The sequence below is a fragment of the Mustela putorius genome, unplaced genomic scaffold (genome assembly GCF_011764305.1).
Source record: "Mustela putorius furo isolate JIRA1106 unplaced genomic scaffold, ASM1176430v1.1 tig00000250_pilon_pilon_pilon, whole genome shotgun sequence".
In the NCBI taxonomy this organism is placed as follows: Eukaryota; Metazoa; Chordata; class Mammalia; order Carnivora; family Mustelidae; genus Mustela; species Mustela putorius.
The window spans coordinates 1,335,217-1,360,100 of NW_025421328.1; the positions used below are offsets into that span (position 1 = coordinate 1,335,217).

Here is a 24,884-nt window from a genome sequence, read left to right on the forward strand (position 1 = left end):
TAGTTTTCTGAGTATAGATTCTGTGTCTCTTTGGTTAGGTTTATTCCTAGGTATCTTATGGTTTTGGATGCAATTGTAAATGGGATTGACTCCTTAATTTCTCTTTCTTCTGTCTTGCTGTTGGTGTAGAGAAATGCAACTGATTTCTGTGCATTGATTTTATATCCTGACACTTTACTGAATTCCTGTATAAGTTCTAGCAGTTTTGGAGTGGAGTCTTTTGGGTTTTCCATATATAGTATCATATCATCTGCAAAGAGTGATAATTTGACTTCTTCTTTGCCGATTTGGATGCCTTTAATTTCCTTTTGTTGTCTGATTGCTGAGGCTAGGACCTCTAGTACTATGTTGAATAGCAGTGGTGATAAGGACATCCCTGCCGTGTTCCTGACCTTAGCGGAAACCCTTTCAGTTTTTCTCCATTGAGAATGATATTTGCGGTGGGTTTTTCATAGATGGCTTTGATGATATTGAGGTATGTGCCCTCTATCCCTACACTTTGAAGAGTTTTGATCAGGAAGGGATGCTGTACTTTGTCAAATGCTTTTTCAGCATCTATTGAGAGTATCATATGGTTCTTGTTCTTTCTTTTATTGATGTGTTGTATCACATTGACTGAATTGCGGATGTTGAACCAACCTTGCAGCCCTGGAATAAATCCCACTTGGTCTTGGTGAATAATCTTTTTAATGTACTGTTGAATCCTATTGGCTAGTATTTTGTTGAGTATTTTCGCATCTGTGTTCATCAAGGATATCGGTCTATAGCTCTCTTTTTTGGTGGGATCCTTGTTTGGTTTTGGGATCAAGGTGATGCTGGCCTCATAAAATGAGTTTGGAAGTTTTCCTTCCATTTCTATTTTTTGGAACAGTTTCAGGAGAATAGGAATTAGTTCTTCTTTAAATGTTTGGTAGAATTCCCCCGGGAAGCTGTCTGGCCCTGGGCTTTTGTTTGTTTGGAGATTTTTAATGACTGTTTCAATCTCCTTACTGGTTATGGTCCTTTTTTTTTTCTTAAGTGCTTTGACTTTTAGTAATGTACTGTAATTGCTTTATGGGAATTACTGGACACTTAGACATGATTAACATGTGTTTAGAAAAGTTAGGAAAATACTGAATATTTTTTGGTCATGTGCCTCAAGAGTGATTAAGACACTGGGAAGTCTTGCAGTATATGTATTAATGGGGCCTCTGAGATTATGTATTAATTCACTCAAAGGGACCAACACAATTGGAGCTAATTTCTCTTGTAGTTGAGTACTAGTGAGAAGGTAAGAGTTCTAAAGAAAGAGGGCCCATTATATTGTCATCATTAGCTTCATATTGTCTTTTTTTTTTAAGATTTATTTATTTTTTGACAGAGAGAGATCACAAGCAGGCAGAGAGGCAGGTAGAGAGAGAGGAGGAAGCAGGCTCCCTGCTGAGCAGAGAGCCTGATGCGGGGCTCAATCCCTGGACCCTAAGATCATGACCTGAGCCAAAGGCAGTGGCCTAACCCACTGAGCCACCCAGGCACCCCGAGCTTCATATTGTCTTAATTAGCTTTCTAATCAGCCTTGACAGGCAATATCCACTTTATTATACTAGAATTGGTACATGTAATGTATGCCAATTTATCATCCAAACTGTTTAATAACTGTAATTTAGTGTGGTTTATATTTATGTTAGAATACCAAACTATGTGCTAAGAGGTTGGAATTCTCACATGCAAACTAGGCACAAATTTAGTACACTCTCTGTAACTTCTTAATCTGATGGCAATAAATATATCTCTCCCCAATTCATTTGCTAATTTTCCCTCTTCAAATTTTCAATCAAATTTCTGTTTGATTTTCAAGTTTTTACAATGCTTATGTCTAGAAATAATAAAGATAAAATGTCTTCTCTTTTTACATCATATTCTAATTATAAAAGCAATACTTAATATTTTGAAGAAATTTTCGAATAAAGAAAATAAATCACTTATAATCCTCTCACATAGAATAATTCTCTTATTAATATTTTGATGTATCTATTTCTTAGCATTTTTTCTAAATTTATATATAGACTTTCTTCCACAAAATTGGGATTACATTATATAGAGTCTGTATCCCTTTTTCTTTTAGCATTATATTGTGAGCATTTCCCACATCCTAAAATTTTAAAATAATGTGATTTTTATTGGCAAATTATATTTAATTAAATGTGATAACTATTTTTAGTCAGAATTTACACATCTCTTTTCTGCTGTCAATATCATTTTTTAAATTTAATATATGTGCTTAAAACTTATCTCCAACTAATCCTCCATATAAATTATCTAAACCTCTGGTGACACCTCTTCTTTGCTCATCTGTTGTGAATATCTGAATATTCTAAAATAAAGTGGTAATATATGTAGAAAGAGAAGAGAGAAAATTGAAGCAGTGGCAGGAAATACTCATCAGGTTTGCTATAAATTGGGAATTGTTATTAACCATCTGTGGCCTTAAAAAAAAGGTGTAATAATAGTGGAAATATTTATAATGATTGAGTAAAAAAAGAGATTCGTTTATTGTTTTAAAAATGCATTTTTGGGCACCTGGGTGGCTCAGTCAGTTCAGTGTCTGCCTTCAGCTTAAGTCATGATTCCAGGGTCCTGGGATTGAACCTGGCATCAGACTCACTGCTCAGTGAGGAGCCTGCTTCTCCCTCTCCCCCTCCTGCTGCTTCCCCTGTTTGTGCTCTCTTTCTGTGTCAAATAAATAAATAAAATCCTTAAAAAAGTGAAAATTCATTTTGACATCATCAAGAAATAAAATGTCTATTGTTAATGTCTTGGTACTAAGAAAAAGACTGTTTGGGGTATTTCTTTGCTACCTATTGTTGATCCTTTACCCTTTCATTCTCTATCTTCCTAAAGCCATGGGAATAAAGAAGAGTTCTCCTGCAGAGGAATACAACTTGCTGTGGACTGGTTTCTAGACAAAGGCCATAAAGATATTACTGTATTTGTGCCTGCATGGAGAAAAGAGCAATCCCGCCCTGATGCACCAATTACAGGTACTATTTCAAATAGGACATTTCTTCTCATCCAGAGGAAAAGCTAACAAGATAGTTTAGGGAGAGGTTGATTGTCCCAACATAATTATTTTTCTAAGTTTATTAAGTATCTTAAAATGTCTTGTATTAAGTAGATTTTTAAACATTATTTTTCCTAATCCAAATAAAACCATTATTATGCTGTGGCATATGACAGTTAAATTGAGACAACTTCAATTTAGCAAGTAATAAAGCAAGCTGTTGAAAAACAAAGGAGTGCTTTCTATTTGACAATATACTTCAGACTAAAGGGGGATGAACATGGTTATGAGTGTGACTGTGTTTTCCAAAAGAATAAAGAAACCATGATAGAAAATGGATCACATTCTGTACCAGAGGAGTGATTATGAGATTTGCAAAATATAACGTAAAATATATATAGAGAAAAGTCCCATTACAGTCAGAACCAACTTATCCATGAAACACAGCAGGCCCATTGCCCATGGCCATGATACATTTAGGATCCTACAAAGATGTTTTGAAGCACAGGCAAGATGTCATAGTAAGAGGACCCTAAGCTCACCCCATGCCATGTTTGCAACTAGATATCACTCACATTCATGTCAATAAACAAAAGTGATCTGAAGACTGGCAGAACAACTCCATAATTAAATGTAGAGAAGAAGCCACATCAGAGAGGTTAGGAAGGGCAGAAATGGTAGTTTAGTCTGGAGCAGCCTGAAAGAGGGAGGGAATTATGGTTGCAGAGAGGGAAAAGCACCAGGGAGCCCACACAGGGAAAACAAATCCCCATAATGTCTGTCTTTGAATATCAGAGGGGCTGAATTCTGTGAGTTTATATAACCAGCAAGACTTTGAGCCTAAAGCTTTAAAAGTCCACTGACTCAGCCAGCAATGGGTGAGCTGGGAGGGCAAGTGATAGCTGGGTCTCCATCCTTAAAGAGACATCAGCCCAAGGAGAGGCAATATAGAAGCAACATCTTACAAAACAGGAGGAAGATTTGTCTATACTGATTTTGGAGAATGTTGGGGGACATCTCTGGGAGCAAAGGAACTGACAGTCACCATTTTCATTCCCCACCCTCCAACATAAACAGAACCACCTACAGGAGGCTGTACTGCAAAGACACTTGTTACCTAACCTCCTAGCAGTGTGCCCTGCCCAGGAGTTCTCTTGAGGACTTGCTTTTCCTAAGTCTTCTGGCCTTGGCCCTAGGCTTAGTGCAAATTTTGTTAATGCCACAGGTGCCCCACCAAGTCAGCCATGTGCACATATATCCTGTGCCTCAAACACCACAATCAGTACCTGGTCACTGCACACATGGATGGCAAACACCTCTGGCTGCTGCCACAGTTGTGTGCTGCAACCCTGTCATCACACTTTGAGAAACTGGCTTAGGTAAGTACACATTTTAATAATGTCACATATGCCCTGCCCACATGACACCAGCCACCTTGACTTTCAGCCGCTGATTGCACAGCCAGCAGGTGTTCCTTTCTACCACCTCGGCCACATGCCCAGCTCCCAGCCACTGCCACTAACACGTGCTATGCCTTTGGTCACAAATGTACTTTGAGGGATCTGACCTAGGACTAGTAACTCACTAAAAATTTTGCTAACACTGCTACCTAACCCTGAACCCTTGTACAGTCTCATCCCCTCAGGGATGGCCTACCTGGGTCTCACTAACACCACAAAGAGCAAGCACAGCCCACAGCAGGCACAGAATCAGTGCAGAAGCTTAGACTGAAAGGGAAAGCTACTCAAACACAATAGCCAGATGCAAACAACACACATGGGAAAATCCCATGAAGTGCCAGGTTCTGATGAATATCAGATGAATATCAGTGCTGGACACTACAGGATCTCCTCTTTATAAAGCCACTACTTTCAGGAGCAGAGAGCAGAGCTGACTTTTCTAACACAAAGGAACAGGTAAACAAAATGAGGAGACAGACAAATTTGTCCCAAATGAAAGAATAGGAGAAAATCACTAAGCAAAACAGAAATAAGTAGTATACCTGATAGAGAATTTAAAGCAATGTTCATAAAAGTGTGCACTGGACTTGACACAAGAGTGGACAATATCAGTGAGACCTTTAACAAAGAGATTTTAAAAAAAGAACCAATCAGAGACGAAGAACTCAATAAATGAAATTATGCAGAAATCAATGGCTTTCTTATACTCTAACAATGAAAATACAGAAAGGGAAATTAGAGAATCGATTCCATTTACTATAGCACCAAGAACCATAGATACCTGGGAATAAACCTAACCAAAGAGGTAAAGGATCGGTACTTGAGGAACTACAGAACACTCATGAAAGAAATTGAAGAAGACACAAAAAGATGGAAGACCATTCTATGCTCTTGGATCGGAAGAATAAACATTGTTAAAATATTTATACTGCCTAGAGCAATCTATACTTTTAATGCCATTCGATCAAAATTCCACCGGTATTCTTCAAAGAGCTGGAGCAAATAATCCAAAATTTGTATGGAATCAGAAGAGACCCCGATTTGCTAAGGAAATGTTGAAAAACAAAATTAAAACTGGGTCATCAAGTTCCCTGATTTCAAGCTTTACTACAAAGCTGTGATCACCAAAACAGCATGGTACTGGCATCAAAACAGATACATAGATCAGTGGAACAGAGTAAAGAGCCCAGATATGTACCCTCAACTCTATGGTCAAATAATCTTCAACAAAACAGGAAAAAATATACAGTGGAAAAAAGACAGTCTCTTCAATAAATGGTGCTGGGAAAACTGGGCAACTATATGTAGTAGAATGAAACTCGACCATTGTCTTACACTGTACACAAAGATAAACTCGAAATGGATAAAAGACCTGAATGTGAGACAGGAATCCATCAGAATCTTAGAGGAGAACATAGGCAATAACCTCTTCGAAATCAGCCACAGCAACTTCTTTCAAGATATGTCTCCAAAGGCAAAGGAAATAAAAGCGAAAATAAACTTTTGGGACTTCATCAAAATCAAAAGCTTCTGCACAGCAAAGGAAACAGTCAAAAAAAAAAAAAAAAAAAAAAACAAAGAGGCAACCCACGGAATGGGAGAAGATATTTGCAAATGACAGAACAGACAAAAGGTTGATATCCAGGATCTATAATGAACTCCTTAAACTCAACACACACAAAACAGACAAGCATATCAAAAAATGGGCAGAAGATATGAACAGACACTTCTCCAATCAAGACATACAAATGGCTATCAGACACATGAAAAAATGTTCATCATCACTAGCCCTCAGGGAGATTCAAATTAAAACCACATTGAGATAACACCTTACACCAGTTAGAATGGCCAAAATTAACAAGATAGGAAACAACATGTGTTGGAGGGAATGTGGAGAAAGGGGAACCCTCTTACACTGTTGGTGGGCATGCAAGTTGGTGCAGCCTCTTTGGAGAACAGTGTGGAGATTCCTCAATAAATTAAAAATAGAACTTCCCTAAGACCCTGCCATTGCACTCCTGGGTATTTACCCCAAAGATACAGATGTAGTAAAAAGAAGGGCCATCTGTACCCCAATGTTTATAGCAGCAAAACTATGGAAAGAACCAAGATGCCCTTCAACGGACAAATGGATAAGGAAGATGTGGTCCATATACACTATGGAGTATTATGCTTCCATCAGAAAGGACGAATACCCAACTTTTGTAGCAACATGGACGGGACTGTAAGAGATTATGTTGAGTGAAAGAAGTCAAGCAAAGAGAGTCAATTATCATATGGTTTCACTTATTTGTGGAGCATAACAAATAGCATGGAGGACATGGAGAGTTAGAGAGGAGAAGGGGGTTGGGGGAAATTGGAAGGGGAGGTGAATCATGAGAGACTATGGACTCTGAAAAACAATCTGAGGGGTTTGAAGTGGCGGGGGCGTGGGAGGTTGGGGTACCGGGTGGTGGATATTATAGAGGGCATGGATTACATGGAGCACTGGGTGTGGTGAAACAATAATGAATACTGTTATGCTGAAAATAAATTAATTTTAAAAAAGAAATATAAAAAAAGAACATTAAAAAATGAAATATTTGGCATAAACAGTAGGAAACAAGAAGCAGAGGAATGTATTAGTGACCTGGAGTTTAGAGTAGTAGAAAACAATCACACTGAATGTATGAGAGACAAATACTGCATAATGAGAATAGACTTAGAAAATTCAGTGACTCCATTAATCAAAGTAATGTTTGCATTTTATGGGTCACAGAAGGAGAAGAGAGAAAAATGTGGGCAGAAAAATTATTTAAAGAAATAATAGCTGAAAACATTCCTAATCTGGGAAAGGAAACAGATATCCAGATGCAGGAGGCACATAGAAACCTGAGCAAAATCAACAAAATACCCACACCAGTTGGGTATTCGTCCTTTCTTATGGAGTCATAATACTCCATAGTGTATATGGACCACATCTTCCTTATGGCAAAATGCAGTGATAGAGAAAAAAAAAATTTAAAGCAGAAAAGCAAAAGAGATAGTTATGTATAAGAGAAGTCCCATAAGGCTATCAGTGGATTTTTCAGCAGAAACTTTGCAAACCACAAGAGAGTGGCACAATATATTCACATTGCTGAATAGGAAACATCTGCAGTGGAGAATACTCCACCCAGTTAAACTAGCATTCAGAATAGGAGAGATAAAGAGTTTCCCAGACAAATAAAAACTAAAGGAGCTCATGACCACTGAACTAGCCTTGCAACAAATATTAAAGGGAACACTTTCAATGCAAAGGAAAGACCAAAGGTAACAATATGAAAGTAGGAAAACACAAAAGAAGTAAAATAATTATTTCTATTAAAAAATCAGTCAAGGAACTCACAAAATAAGTTATGATAATATATACCTAAAATGTTGGAAGGAGAGGAGTAAAAGAATGGGTTCAAATGACCATCAACTTAATATAGACTGCTATATACAGAAGATATTACATACAAACATAATGATAACCACAAGTCAAAAACCACTAATAGATGCAAAGAATAAAGAGAAAGAAAACCAAATGTATCATTAAGGAAAACAAACAATGAAAGAGAATAAGAGAAGAAAGGATCACAAGAAAACATCAGTAACAACCACAAAGAACATTAAAATGGCAATAAATATTTATCTATCAATAATTACTTTGAATGTAAATGGAATACATGCTCCAATTAAACGACATAGGGTGACAGAATAGATAAAAAGAAAAAAAAAAAACCCAAGACACATCTCTATGCTACTTGCTTGAAACTCATTTTAGACCTAAAGACACCTGAAGATTGAAAGTGAGGGATGGATAAACATCTATCATGCAAAATGGATATTAAAAAAAAAAGCTGAAATATCAATACTTATATCAGAAAAAACAGATTTTAAAACAAAGACAGTAAGGAGACAAAAAAGGACACTATATGATAATTAAGGGGACAATGAAACAAGAAGACTTAACAAGTATAAATATTTAAGTACTCAACATGGAAGAACTAAATACATAAAATAGTTAATAATAAACATGAACTAATCAACAGTAATAAAATAAGAGTAGGGGACTTTAACATCCCACTTACATCAACAGGAAGATCCAAAATAAGAAAATCAATTAGGAAACAATAGCTTTGATGACACGTTGGGCCAAGTGGATTTAGCATATATAGTTAGAACATCCCATCCGAAAACAGCAGAACACACATTCTTTTTTTTTTTAATATTTTTTTAATTTATTAATTTGACAGAGAGAAATCACAAGTAGACAGAGAGGCAGCCAGAGAGAGAGAGAGAGGGAAGCAGGCTCCCTGCTGAGCAGAGAGCCGGATGCGGGACTCAATCCCAGGACCCTGAGATCATGACCTGAGCCGAAGGCAGCAGCTTAACCCACTGAGCCACCCAGGTGCCCCCAGAACACACATTCTTTTCAGGTGCATATGGAACATTTTCTAGAACAGATCACATATTAGGGCACAAAACAAGTCACAGCAATTGAAAAGATCAAAATCATACCATACATCTTTTTCCACCATAACACTATGAAACTAGAAATCAACCAAAAGAAAAAAAAATGGAAAGAACACAAATACATGGAAATTAAATAACATGCTACTAAACAGTGAATGGGTTAAGCAAGAAATCAAAAAGATATCTGTAAGTACATGGAAACAAATGAAAATGAAAGCACAATGGTCCAAATTCTGTGGAATGCAGCAAAAGCAGTTCTAAAAGGGAAGTTTACAGACATACCTCAAGAAACCAGAAAAATCTCAAATAAAAAAACTTAACCTTACCCCTAAAGGATCAAGGTGTAGATATAGATCTAGAAAAGATCTAGAAAAACGAACAAGTTCAACCCCTAAAGCAGCAAAAGGAAGGAAATAATAAATATTAGAGCACAAATAAATGATACAGAAACTAAAAATGAACAAACAAACAAAAAGTAAAACAAACAAAAATAGAAGAGACCGATGAGACCAGGCCTGGTTATTTGAAAAGATTAAAAAAAATTCATAAACCTCTAGCCAGACTGATCAAAAAACAAATAGAAATGACTCAAATAAATAAACTTAAAAATGAAAGAGGAGAAATATCAATCAAAACAACAGAAATCCAGAAAAAGAGAATATTATCAAAAAAAATATATGACAACAAATTGGATAGCCTAAAGAAAATGGAGTGGCAGGTCCCTACCCCAGATGACCAGCACAAGCCCCTGCCCACACAATTCTCTGAAGCCTGGAGATTAAAAGGTTAGAAGACTTGCCTGAGATAGAGCCAGGAGGGCACCGTGCTATTCATGGAGAGAGCAAGCAAATAACCTTGGGATAGACAGTATGGCAACAGCCATCTGAAAAATGCCTGGGGTACTTAGGGCAAAGATTATTTGCTATGCTGGGAGTACTTCTCTGAGAGGCAGCATTCACAGAGATCCCTCTCTGGGAAAAATAACATGGCTAGCACTATTTCTCTCCCCTGGCCCATAGCATAAACTTGAGCCACTTGCAAAAAGCAGCTCATCATGGACACTGGATGGCTAACTTGCATATGCCAAGCCCAGTTCCCTTGAGCTCTGATGGGACAGCCTTTCATGTCAAGCAAGATTCAGTCCCAGCACAAAAGACCCCTCCCCCAGAAGAACAGAACAAACCCCTGCCCACACCACATTCCCTGATGACAGAGTTCTTTAAGTCCTCAGTTCTTGTGGAGTTGGTGGCAGGTTGCACCTTAGAAGCACACCAGAGTGTACCAACATAAAACTCACAACATTCAGGCCAGGGACCAAGCACTGCCCACAGCTGGCCAGGAAAGCCTCTGCAGAAGACTGGCCTGAAGGACAGAGCAGCCAAATCACAATAGCAGAGCACACACCAGAGATAATCCTGAAGTGCCAGGCTCAGGGGACTACATGACCTCTTTTTCATAAGGCCATTACTTTCAGAAGCAGGAAACATAATCAGCTTTTCAAAAACACAGAAAAAGGAAGAAACTTAGAAAAAAAGCCAAGAAGGAAGAGTTTATATTCAATGAAAGAACAAGACAAGGCCACAGTCAGGAATCTAAGCAAAAGAGAGATAAGTAACATGCCTGATGGAGAATTTAAGGTAACAATCATAAGGATACTTAGTGAGTTTGAGAAAAAAATGTAAGACATCAGTGAGACCCTTACAATAGAGATAAAAGAGTTAAAAAAGAATTAATCAGAGATGATATATCCAATAAACAAGATTAAATGCAGACTTGATGCAATGAAGAGCAAACTAGAATAAGCAGAGGAACAATTTAGTGACCTAGAAGACAAAATAATGGAAAACAATGAAGCTGAACAAAAGAGAAAAAGAATTATGTAACAAAAGAATAGACATAGGGAAATCACTGGCTCTATCAAATGTAATAACTCATATTATAGGAGTCCCAGAAGAAGAGAGAAAAAATGGGGCAGAAAATTTATTTCAGGTATCACAGCAAAAAACTCCCCTAATTTGTCAAGGGAAATAGAAATCCAGATCCAGGAGACAGTGATCTTCCATCAAAGTCAATGAAATCAGGCCAACAAGATATATTGTAATTAAATTTGCAAATGATAATCATAAGGAAAAAAATCTTAAAAGCAGCAAGAAAAAAGTCCTTAACTTCCAAGGTAACACCCATAATGCTAGTTGTAGATTTCTCAGCAGGAACCTGGCAAGCCAAAAGGGAGAATGATACAGTCAACATGCTGAATGGGAAACATCTGCAACCAAGCACACACTATCTAGCAAGGCTATCATTTATAACAGAAGGAGAGAAAAAGAGTTTCCCAGACAAAAACTAAACACAAGAGCAGCCCTGCAGGATATACTAAAGGGGACCCTTTTGTGCAAAGGAGAGATGAAAGACAAGAAAAGATCAGAGAAAATCTCCTGAACCAATGACAAAACAAGTAATAAAGTGGCAATAGTACATAACTATTAATACTTACTTTGAATATAAATGTACTAAATGCTCCATTTAGTGGAGTGGTGGAATGGATTAAAAGAACAAGACCCATCTATATGCTGAATACATGAGTTTCATTTTATTTTTTTTTATTTCTTTTCAGTGTTCCAGAATTCATTGTTTATGCACCACACCCAGTGCTCAATGCAGTGCATGCCCTCCTTAATACCCACCACCAGACTAACCCAATCCCCCATCTCCCTCCCCTCCAAAACCCTCAGATTGTTTCTCAGAGTCCACTGTCTCTCATAGGTTGGCTGCCCTCGAATTTGCCCCAAATCACTTCTCCTCTCCATCTCCCCATGTCCTCCTTGTTATTCCTTTATGCTTCACAAATAAGCAAAACCATATGATAATTGACTCTCTCTGCTTGACTTATTTCACTCAGCATAATCTCTTTCAGTCCTGTCCATGTTGATACAATTTGGGTTTTCATCTTTTCTGATGGAGGCATAATACTCCATAGCATATATGGACAATATCTTCTTTATCCATCTGTCCATTGAAGGGCATCCTGGTTCCTTCCACAGTTTGGCGACTGTGGCCATTGCTACTATGAGCATTGGGGTACAGATGGCCCTTCTTTTCACTACATCTGCAACTTTGGAGTAAATATCCAATAGTGCAATTGCAGGGTCATTGGGAAGCTCTATTTTCAATTTGTTAAGGAATCTCCACACTGTTTTCCAAATTGGCTGTACCAACTCGCATTCCCACCAATAGTGTAAGAGGAGGGTTCCCCTTTCTCCACATCTTCTCCAACACACGTTGTTTACCATCTTGTTAATTTTGGCCATTCTAACTGGTGTAGGGTGGTATCTGATGGTTTTGATGGTTTTGATTTGACTCTCCCTGATGGCCAGTGATGATGAACATTTTTTTCATGTGTCTATTAGCCATTTGTATGTCTTCTTTGGAGAAGTGTCTGTTCATGTCTTCTGCCCATTTTTTGATGTGATTGTTTTGTGTGTGTTGAGTTTGAGGAGTTCCTTATAGATCTTGGATATCAGCCTATTGTCTGTACTGTCATTTGCGAATATCTTCTCCCATTCCACGGGTTGCCTCTTCATTTTTTTTTTGACTGTTTCCTTTGCTGTGCAGAAGTCTTTGATCTTGATCTTGATGAAGTCCCAGAAGTTCACTTTTACTTGTTTCCTTTGCCTTGGAGACATATCTTGAAAGAAGTTGCTATGGCCCATATCCAAGAGGTGACTGCCTATGTTCTCCTCTAGGATTCTGATGGATTCCTGCCTCACATTGAGGTCTTTTGTCCATTTCGAGTTTATCTTTGTGTATCATGTAAGAGAATGGTCAAGTTTCATTCTTCTACACACAGCTGTCCAATTTTCCCAGTGCCATTTATTGAAGAGACTGTTTTTTTTTTCCACTGTATTTTTTTTTCCTGCTTTGTCGAAGAGTATTTGACCATAGAGTTGAGGGTCCATACCTGGGCTCTCCACTCTATTCCACTGGTCTATGTGTCTACTTTTGTGCAAGTGCCATTCTGTCTTGGTGATCACAGTTTTGTAGTAAGGCTTGAAATAAGACAACATGATGCCCCCAATTTTGCTTTTATTTTTGAACATTTCCTTAGTATTTCGGGGTCTCTTCTGATTCCATACAAATTTTAGGATTGCTTGTTCCAGCTCTTTGAAAAATGCTGGTGAAATTTTGATCAGAATTACATTGAAAGTGTAGATTGCTCTAGGCAGTAGAGACAGTTTAACAATGTTTATTCTTCTGATCCATGAGCATGGAATGGTCTTCCATCTTTTTGTGTCTTCTTCAATTTCTTTCATGAGTGTTCTGTAGTTCCTTGAGTACAGATCCTTTACCTCTTTGGTTAGGTTTACTCCCAGGTATCTTATGGTTCTTGGTGCTATAGTAAATGGAATCAATTCTCTAACTTCCCTTTCTGTATTTTCATTGTTAATGTATAAGAAAGTAACTGATTTATGTACATTGATTTCACATTACTGAATTGCTATTTGACTTCTAGTAGATTGAGGGTGGAGTATTTGGGGTTTTACATCAAAGTATCATGTAATCTGTGAAGAGAGAGAGTTTTACTTCTTCATTGACAATTTGTTTTATTTTTTAAAGATTTTATTAATTTATTTGACAGAGAGAGATCACAAGTAGACAGAGAAGCAAGCAGAGAGGGCGGAGGAAACAGGCTCCACACAGAGCAGAGAGCCTGACATGAGGCTCAATCCCAGGACCCTGAGATCATGACCTGAGCTGAAGGCAGAGGTTTAATGTATTGAGCCACCTAGGTGCCCTTTCATTGACAATATGAATACCATTTATGTCTCTTTGTTGTCTGATTCTTATTGCTAGGATTTCTAATACTATGTTGAAGAGTGGTGAGAGTGGCCATCCTTGGTGTGTTCCTGATCTCAAAGGGAAAACTGTCAGCTTTTCCCCATTGAGGATGATATTCACTGTGGAATTTTCATAGATAGATTTTATGAAGTTAAGGAATGTTCCCTCTATCCCTATACTTTGAAGCATTTTAATTAGGAATGGATGCTGGATTTTGTCTAATGTTTTTTCTGCATCCATTGAGAGGACCATGTGGTTCTTCTTTCTTGCCTATTCTATCACATTGATTGTTTTGTGAATGTTGAACCACACTTGCGTTCCAGGGATAGATCCTACCTGGTCATGATAGATAATCTTTTTCATGTACTGTTGGATCCTATTAGTGAAGATCTTGTTGAGAATTTTGGCATCCATATTCATTAGAGATATTGGTCTGAAATTCTACTTTTTGGTGGGGTCTTTGCCTGGTTTGGGGATCAGGGTAATGCTGGTTTCATAGAAAGAGTCTGGAAGTTTTCCATCTGTTTCTACTTTTTGAAACAGCTTCAGGACAATAGGTATTATTTCTTCTTTGAAAGTTTGATAGAATTCCCCAGGGAATCCATCAGGTCCTGGGCTCTTGTTTGGGGGTACGTTTTTGATTACTGCTTTAATCTAGTTACTAGTCTATTCAGGTTGTCAATTTCTTCTTGTTTCAGTCTTGGAAGTTTATGGATTTCCAGGAATGCATCCATTTCATCTAGGCTGCTTAAACTATTGGCATGTAACTGTTGGTAAGAATTTCTGATGATTGTTTCTATTTCGTTGGTGTTAGTCATGATGTCTCCCCTTTCATTCATAATTTTATTAATTTGTGTCCTTTCTCTTTTCTTTTGGATTAGTCTGGCTGGTGGTTTATTGATCTTATTGATTCTTTCAAAAAACCAGCTCGTAGTTTCTTTCATGCATTTTAATGTATCTCTAGTTTTTTTTTTTTTATTTCATTGATCTCACTCTGTTTTTCATTATTTCCCTTCTTGTGTGTGGAGTTGGCTTAATTTGTTCTTGATTCTCCAATTCTTTAACATGTAAAGACAGCTGCTGTATTATTCAATATTTCTGAGGGAGGCTTAGATAGCTATGTATTTCCCCCTTAGTACTGCCTTTGCTGTATTGCATAGGTTTTGGACCAAATTGTCTCCATTCTCATTGGTTTCCATGAGTTGTTTAAGTCCTTCTTTGATTTCCTGGTTGATCGAAACATTCTTAAGCCAGGTGGCCTTTAGCTTACAGTTGCTTGAATTCCTTCTGAACTTTTTCTTCTGGTTGAGTTCCAGTTTCAAAGCATTGTGGTCTGAGAATATGCATAGAATAATCTCAATCTTTTTTGTATCAGTTGAATCCTGATTTGTGACCCAGTATGTGGTCTATTCTGGAGAAAGTTCCATGTGCACTTGAGAAGAATGAGTATTCTGTTGTTTTAGGGTGGAATGTTCCCTATATATCTATGAGGTCTATCTGGTCCAATGTGTCATTCAATGCTCTTGTTACTTTGTTGATTTTCTGCTTGAATGATCTGAGAGTGGTGTGTTAAGATCCCCTACTATCAATGTATTCATATTAATGTGTATCTTTATCTTGATTAACAGTTGTCTTATGTTGTTGGCTGCTCCCATATTAGGGGCACAAATATTTACAATTGTTAGATATTCTTGGTGGATAGACCCTTTAAGAAAGATGTACTGTCCTTCTGTATCTCCGACTATAGCCTTTAGTTTAAAATCTAATTTATCTGATATGAGAATCACTACCCCAGCCTTCTTTTGAGGCCTATTGGCATGAAAGATGCTTCTCCATCACTTCACTTTCAGTTGGATGTATCCTTAGTTTCAAAATGGGTCTCTTGTAGACAACATATGGATGGATCCTGTCATTTTATCCAATCTGCAACCTTGTGCCATTTTATGGGAGTGTTTAGGTCATTCATGTTGAGAGTGATTATTGAGAGATCTGTTTTTATTGATATCGTGTTGCCTGTGAAACCTTTGTTTCTATACATTGTCCCCAGAAATTTCTGTTCAATGACACTCTTGGGTTCTTTCTTCTCTTATAGAATCCCCTTTAATATTTCTTGTAGTGCCGGCTTGGTGGTCACATACTCTTTTTAAACCTTACCAGTCTTGGAAGCTATCTCCATCCATTTTGAATGTCAGCCTTGCTGGATAAAGTATTCTTGGCTGCATGTTCTTTTCATTTAGTGCCCTGAATACTTCTTGCCAGCCCTTTCTGGCTTTCCAGGTTTCTGTGGACAGGTCTGATGTTGTTCTGATGGACCTTCCTCTGTACATAAGGAATCTCTTTGCCCTAAGCTGCTTTCAAGAGCTCCTATTTAAAATCATGATTCATCATTTTCACAATCAGGAGTCTTGAGGTCTTTCTAGATTCTATGATCTTAGGGGGGGGTGACCTTTCTGCCTCTAGGACATGAACACTGGTTCTATTCCCCAGATTGGAAAATTTTGATGGAGAATTTGTTCAACTCTATCCTGCAGTCTTCTTTTTTTCTCCTCCCCCTCAGGGATTCTAATAATTCTGATGTTGTAATGTTTCATTGTGTCATTTATTTCCCTAATTCTGTTTTCATGGCTTCTAAGCTGTTTGTTCCAGGCCTCCTCCTGATCCCCTTTTTCTCTATCAGTTTGCCCTCTTGATCACTGATTCTATCTTCTGCCTCAGTTACTCTAGTTGCTAGAGAATTTAGATTAGATTGGGATTCATTGGTAACATTGTTAACATCTTTTTTTAAAGATTTTATTTGTTTATTTGACAGAGATCACAAGCAGGCAGAGAGGTGGGCAGAGAGAGAGAGGGAGGGAAGCAGGCTCCTTGCTGAGCAGAGAGCCCAATGTGGGGCTCGATCCCAGGACCCTGGGATCATGACCTGAGCCAAAGGCAGAAGCTTTAACCCAATGAGCCACCCAGGTGCCCCAGCATTGTTAACATCTTCCCTGATGGCTTTCACTTCTGCCCTAATTGATTCCATGTTATCATTAATGGTTTTCTCCAACCTAGCCATTGCCCTCAATTCCCTTTCCAACATACTGTTTATGTCCATATCCAATAGTTCTGTGGCACAGGGCCCAATCTCTGAATTTTTCCTCTGTTGGGCATTCCTCCTCCTAGTCATTTTGGTGAGAGATGGCTGAAGGGATGGGTAGCTGAATGTATCAACCATGATCCAGGCAGAATGAACCCTGGAACACTTCTGAGCAATCGGGAGTCCCCACCAAAAAGAAGGAAAAAAGAAAAAAAGAGAGAGAGATAGGAAGAGACAGACTGAGGGGGGGGATAGAAAGAATAAAAAAAGACCCACTCATAATGGGTCCCAAAGTTAAAATTTAGAAGGTATGCAAACAAAAACGGACAAACAAAAAGACTGACAAAAGTAAATAACCAAAAAAAAAAAAAAAGAACCCAGCCAAAAGGCACCCCAAGTATAAGATTTATATACTACCAGAACAAAAACAAATATGCAGAAACACAGATAGATGAAAAAGATGGGAGGGTGGTTCTAAATCCTCAGTGTGGGTGAGGAAGGTTATTTTGATTCTACCTGGGTGTATATTGATATCTTTGTTTAAAGGACTCAACTTTCCCGAAATAAAGGGGGATTAAAACTGGTTTATATATAGGGGTAGTATTGATTGGGGAAAGAGGATTACCTTGAAGCTTATCTCTGTAAGAATATTAAAAAAAATAGAAAATCAAATGAAAAACACAGACATATTTATCAGGAAAGTTCAAGTTAAAAGGTTATTATAGGGTGTGTTGTACTGAACCTCTCGTTTTGATGGTAAACAGGTTAAAAATTATTAAAAATTAAAAAGAACAAGAATAGTTGGAAGGAATTAAAAATAAAAATTGTATCTATTAAACTCTACCAGGAGTTTAATATTTTCTTTTCCCCCGGTAATGGGGTTTTACAGTTTTATGGGGACCCTGTGGTGGTTGTCCTCTTGTGTTTTTGTTTCTGTTTTTGTTTTTGGCTGGTTTTCTGGGGGAGGGGCAGTCTTTTTCAGGCAGTATTGCTAGAGTTGAGTCCTCCTGCCCCTTGTTAAGTGGCTGGTCTCTGAGGAAACCAGTGTTTCAGGCTTTTGTTCTCTGGAGGGTTGTTTTGTTTTGTTTTGTTTTCCCCTTGGTGGCTTTTGGCTGTTCTTTGGAGGTTTAGAGGAAAGCAAACTGCACCCAGACCTCAGTCTCAGAAAGAAGGCTCAGTCTGTTCCCCTCTGGCTGGTCCAGAGCACATAAACTCCTCCTCTGCAACCTCCCACAAGTCACATGTCTCCAGCCACAGGGGGTCTCAGGAGCTCCCGCTTGTCTCTGCATCCGACTGTTACTAAGACCACGAGCAATATTAGTCCAGAGAGCTGCTTCCAGTGGCTGTCTTTGCCCCAGCTCTCTGGGCAGGTCCAGCCCACTGGAGAGATCTCAACCAGAGAAGTGCACAGAGACTTTCACTTTGGCCCAGGCTGGGAGTGTTCAGACTCTTGAACTAGAAAGCACTGGCTAGCACCCACACTGACCTCTCTCAAGGGAGGGTGTGGAGCATGACTCAGACCCTGGTTGTGTTGTGCATGTGCAGAGTGCAAAAGGCTGTGGTTCTAGAGAGCGCTGGCTGTCATCCACACCAGATGCTCTCACGTGCATGCTAGTATCTCAGGGACCATGGCCTGGATGCTTCGCAGCACTCTCTTTGGTATGGCATCGGTGGTGTCCATCCTGGGTCTGTGGGTTTGAGCTCGTGCTCCCGTAACTGTCTGATTCTACCAGTTTCCCCTTAATATCTTTTTCTCTTTTTGAGTGCTTTTAATCAGACTCCAAGTTAATGCTGGCCCTCAATCACAGGGCACTCTCATATTGGGGTATTACTTTCCAATGGGTCAATTATGGTGGCTCCCTACCCCTTTTGTTTATTCTCTGATATCAGTCTGACATTCCCACTCCACTTTACCTGTCCACTGGATTGTATTCTGCCCCCTGTAAAGATCTAGAAGTGTATAATCCTACATCTCAGGCTGATTTCATGGGTGTTCAGTGCTCTGGTAGATAATCATCTCACTTTAGGCGACCAGTTGAAACAGCATCTCCTACTCCTTTGCCATATCCCTCCTCCCCCCCAAAAAATCATTTATTGTCTTCTTAATTTTGACCATTCTAACTGATGCAAGGTGGTATCTCAATGTGGTTTTGATTTGAATCATCCTGACAGCTAAAGATGAACATTTTTTCATGTGTCTATTAGCCATTTGTATGTCTTCTTTGGAGAAGTGTCTGTTCATGTCTTCTGCTCATTTTTTGATGTGATTATCTGTGTTGAGTTTGAGGAGTTCTTCATAGATCTTGGATATCAGCCCTTTGTCTGTACTGTCATTTGCATATACCTTCTCCCATTCCGTGGGTTGCCTCTTTGTTTTGAGTGTTTCCTTTGCTGTGCAGAAGGCTTTGATCTTGATGAAGTCCTAAAAGTTCATTTTCACTTTTGTTTCCTTTGCCTTTGGAGACATGTGTTGAAAGAAGTTGCTGTGGCTAAAGAAATAGACTCTTAACTATAGAGAACAAACTGATGGTTACCAGAGGGGAGGTGGGTGAGGGAATGGATTAAATCGGTGTTGGGAATTAAGGAGTGCAGTTTTTGTGATTTCAACACGTGTTATATGTAAGTATTGAATCACGATATTGTACATCTAAAACTAATATTACACTGTATGTTACTGGAATTTAGACAGAAACTTTTTTAAAAAGGGTAAAAAGAACCATATTATCATTTCAGTAGATGCAGAAAAAGTATTTAACAAAGTACAAAACCCATTTATCATAAAAACCCTCAACCAAGTAGCTTTAGAGGGAATATATCTCTAATTATTAAAGGCCATGTATGAAAACTACACAGCTAACATGATCCGCAATGGGGGAAAACTGAGAGCTTTCCCCCTAAGGATAGGAACAAGACATGTATGTCTACTATTATTCAACGTAATACTAGAAGTTGTAGCCACAGCAATTAGACAATAAAAAGAAGTAAAAGGCATCCAAATCAATAAGGAAGAAGTAAATTTTCACTATTTGCAGATGACATGATACTCTACACAGAAATCCTGAAAATTCTCAAAAAGTGCTAGATTGATAAGTGAATTCGGAAATGTTGCAGGATAAAAAATCAGTGTACAGAAATCTATTGCATTCCTATACACCCATAATGAAGCAGCAGAAAGAGAGATTAAGAAAAGAATCCTATTTACACTTGCACCAAAAACAATAAGGCACCTAGGAAAAAACCTAACCAAAGAGATATAAGATCTATAGTCTGAAAACTATAGAATACTTATGAAAGAAATTGAGAAATACACAAAGACACATACTCATGGATTGGAAGAACAAATATTTTTAAGAAGTTTATGCTACTCAAAGCAATCTACACATTAAATGTAATCCTTATCAAAATACAAACAGCATTTTTCAGAGAGCTAGACCAAACAATCCTAAAATTTGTATGGAACCACAAAATATCCTGAAAATCAAAGCAATCTTGAAAACTGAAAACAAGGCTGAGGGCATCACATATCTGGATTTCAAGTTATGTTATAAAGCTGTAGTAAATAAAACAATATGGTGCTGGCACAAAAATAGACACATAGATCAACGTAGCAGAATAGAAAATCCAGAAGTAAACTCACAATTACATATGGTCAATTACTCTTCAATAAAGCAAGAAAGAATATCTAATGAAAAAAAGGCAGTCTCTTCAACAAATGGTGCTGGGAAAATTAGACAGCCACATGCAGAAGAATAAAACTGGACCATTGTCTTACAAAATAAAAAAAAATGAATTCAAAATAGGTGGAAAACTTAAATGTGAAACAGGAATCCATCAGAATTCTAGAGGAGAACACTGGCAGAAACCTCTCTGACTTATACAACTCAACACCCAGAAAATGAATAATCCAATTAAAAAATGGCAGGACACATGAACAGACATTCTTTCAAAGAAGACATACTGATGGCCAACAGACACATGAAAGATGTTCAACATGACTCATCCTCAGGGAAACACAAATCAAAACTACAATGAGATATTACTTCATACCTGTCATAATGGCTAAAAAAAAAAAAAAAACGCAAGAAACAAGTGTTGGTGAGGACATGGAGGAAAAGGAACTCTTGTGCACTTCTGGTAGGAATGTAAACTTATGCAGTCACTATGGAAAACAGTATGAAATTTCCTCAAAAAGTTAAAAATAGGACTACCCTATCATCCAGTAATCATGCTACTGGGTGTTTTCCCCCAATAATACAAAAACAAAACAAAACAACACAAAAACTCTAATTCAAAGAGATACATGCACCTGTATGTTTATAGCAACATTATTTACAATAGCTAGGATGTGGAAGCAGCCCTAGTGTTAGTGCCCATAGATTGATGAGTGGATAAAGAAAATGTGACATATATATATATATACACATACATACATATCTGTATATACACACACACACACACAGACATACACACACACATATATATATAATGGATATACACATAAATGTGTATATATATGGATAAATATAATGGATATATGTATATCATATACATATATGTATGTTTGTGTGTGTGTGTGTGTATACACATACAATGGAATACTATTCAGCCATAAGAAAGAATGAAATCTAGTACACAAGAAAGTGATAAAACATTGTATGTTAATTGAAATTAAAATAAAAACTTAAAAAATAAGTATTTATACAAAAAAAAGAAATCTTGCCATTTGTAATGACATGGATGGAGCTAGACAGTATAATGTTAAGTTATAAAATTCAGCCAGAGAAAGACAAATATCATATAGTTTCACTCTTATGTGGATTTTAAGAAACAAAAAAGACCTTCAAAAGAAAAAAAAAGAGAGAGAGAGAGAGTTAGACAAACCAGAAAAACCCTCTATGTATAGGGAACACATTGATGGTTACCAGAAGGAAGATGGGTGGTGTGGATGGGTGAATAGGTGATGAGGAATAAGGATTGCAATTGTCTTAATGAGCACTGAGTGATGCATGGAATTTTGGAATCACTGTGTTTTACACCTGAAACTAATGTAACACTGTATGTTAACTACACTGGAATTAAAATATAACAAAAAGATGTTTTAATTTTATATTCCTTTAACAATGAAGGAAAAATCAAATATAGCAATTAATTTATAATAATGTACCTAATGAGATTATTTGTTTTTATACCAAAGCAGTTGTAAAGTATAATTTTTAGTACTTCTTTATGAAAGAAGGGGCCCACAAAGGCAAACATGTCTAAGGTCCACAAAAGTCATGATGCAGCCCTAATGTCAGTAGAAGTACTACATTTGCTTACAACAGTACATGAAGTTAGCTTTTTTTTTTCTGAAGCTAGCTTTTCATAGCATTTGAGAACATAAAGACCCTACTTCTCTGAGTATCAGCTGTTTGCATGAGGTGCCAAGTAAGAAATAATGCTGGTCCGAATTGTTTTGTGGATCTATCTGTAAGCTTCTGAACAGGGTCCCAACTTCATCTGAGAGTGGATCCTGGCCCTGCTCAAGCCCAGCTTGTAAACTGGCTTTCCTCAGCAATTAAGAAGCCAAAAGGAAAGGGGGACGGTAGTCAACATGCTACAGCTTTGTTTTTCCTTAGTTGTGGCTTTCCTTCAGGCAGAAGGCAAAAATGTAACTCCCACAGAGTGATGCTTTACCATCCTCCTGACAGACATATCCTCAGCATACTGCTCTGTTTTCTTCAGCAGCCAAAAGCTGCTGCTTCCTCCAAAGGGCAAATCAGTCAACAAGAATGGTAGGGTATCAGTGCTATTTCTCACTCTTCATGGTAGTTTTTTAATGTCATTGAATGTCATTGAATCCAGTTCTTTCACTTTATGGAAAACTGAAGTCCAAAGGAGAAAGTGACTTGCCTGAGGTCACAATCCAAATTTGTGTCATAGCCAGGAATAGAAACCACTTTCTCTCTAAGGGCAAATAACATATGCATTTAGTACCAACTTTTGTATTTGTAATATGAGGATAATGTTAATTTCCAAAGATGGTTTCTACTGTGTGGCATATAATCTATATTTTGACAGATCAAGATATCCTACGCAAACTGGAGAAAGAAAAGATTCTTGTCTTCACACCATCCCGAAGGGTCCAGGGCAGGAGAGTTGTCTGTTATGATGACCGGTTCATAGTCAAATTGGCTTTCGATTCTGACGGCATCATTGTATCTAATGATAACTACCGAGACCTTCAAGTTGAAAAGCCAGAATGGAAGAAGTTTATAGAGGAGCGGTTGCTGATGTATTCTTTTGTGAATGACAAGTACGTTGTTTTCAATAGGCTCTGAATAGACTAAATCCAAGTTGCACTAGTAATAGATTATTTCATTTCAATAAACATTTACTGAACACTTACTGTGTACTGTGTATTATGCTGATTGCCATAGGGATAAGAGGTTGAATAAGAAATAGGACTCACCCTTAAAAGAGGCTCAAAGTGTAGTGGAGAAGAGAAAGAAAGAGAGACACAATGTGTTGTGATAAGCAGTATGGTTAGAGTTTTTAAAGTTGCTTTGTCTACATGAAATGATAAGAAAAAGCCTCAAACAGGAGATGACATTTGAGATGAAGTTTACAAACAGAAGAAAGGGGACTACTGGGTGTTATAGGTAAAGAGAACATCATAAATAAAGCTATAAAGATGTGAAAGTGAGTCTCATGTTGGGGAGCCACCAGGAATGCCAGTATGGTTGAAACATATAATTCACAGAAGAATGATACACTAGAAAAATCATCTTGTGTGTGTGTGTGTGTGCGTGCGTGCATGTGTGTGTGTGTGTGTGTGTGTGTTCAAGTGAGAATGGAGGGAAGAACGCTGGCCTAGCTTAAGGCAGAAAGGGCAGTTAGAAGGCTGTGACAATAGTATAGGCAAGGAGTACTGAAGGTCTGAACTCCTGAAGTGGGGGTGGGGATAGAAAGTGTTTACCTCTTGCTTGTTTGATTTCAGATTTATGCCTCCAGATGATCCTTTAGGACGCCATGGCCCAAATCTTGAAAATTTCTTGAGAAAGAGACCTGTTGTTCCGGAGCATAAGAAGCAACCATGCCCTTATGGTGAGTACCTATGTGCAAAACTGAGTTCTATACTAAGGGAAACATAAGGACTTATATGCATACTTACTTCTCAAAGGTTTCCCTTTTGAATGGAAAAATCTTATCTTGTCCACTTCCTGGGATTTTAAGTCTGTGACCTTATGTATTCTCCGTTAGGCATTTAAAGAAACATCTTATAAACCACATGAGTGAAAGGTAACTAGAATTGAAGGAAAGATTAGTTGTCACTTGTTTAAATAATGCATGCGTCCTTGCTGCCTCCATCCTGACCAGTGTTGCTGGAGGTAGGGAAATGCAGAAACCCACATGGCCTAGGAAGCAGAAAGGGCAAAGCCAAATTGGATTTGGCCACAGGAAGGACGTATCTCTCAAGCAGGTGATTGCACTCTCTGTCAACTAATAATACTCTTTTCTTCAGTTCTGTATTTTCCAGTTTGCCTTCAAACTTCATTTTCATTTGCTCTTTTAAAATATAGTTTTTTAGAGTGCTTTCATGATCTTACACAAGTCCCTCTGACACAAAGTTTGTAAGCCTAACAGTGCAACATAGGCTGCCTGGTCTGAGGCTACTTTGCATGTTCACTCTTTTTGGATAATCATTTATTTATGGGACATCTTGGGTTTTTTCTTTTTATCAATTAACATTTATATAAATTATATAGTATTTTCATGTTCATTATCATCATTTAATCTTCACAATGACCATATAATATAGGCATAATTATGAACATTTTTAACAAAAGAGGAAATTGAGGCTCAGAAGGTAAAGTCACTTATTAAGGTTACATGGCTAGTAAGCGGCAAAGCTGGAATTGAAACACGGGTCTGACTGGCTTCCAAGCCTATGCTTTTTGCATTGTACTATGCTGCCTGCTGCTAGCCTACACCACCGCAGCATGCAGGCTAT

The 24,884-nt window shown here is 37.9% G+C and overlaps 1 protein-coding gene across 1 annotated transcript in view; it reads left to right on the forward strand.

Moving 5' to 3' along the window:
- ZC3H12B (zinc finger CCCH-type containing 12B) overlaps positions 1–24,884 on the forward strand; it is a 197,094-nt gene that overhangs the window by 167,843 nt on the left and 4,367 nt on the right. Inside the window, exons 3-5 of the mRNA XM_004780007.3 lie at positions 2,881–3,020; positions 22,952–23,186; positions 23,871–23,977. Of these exons, the coding sequence (XP_004780064.1) occupies positions 2,881–3,020; positions 22,952–23,186; positions 23,871–23,977 (482 nt within the window). The remainder of the gene's footprint in view (positions 1–2,880; positions 3,021–22,951; positions 23,187–23,870; positions 23,978–24,884) is intronic.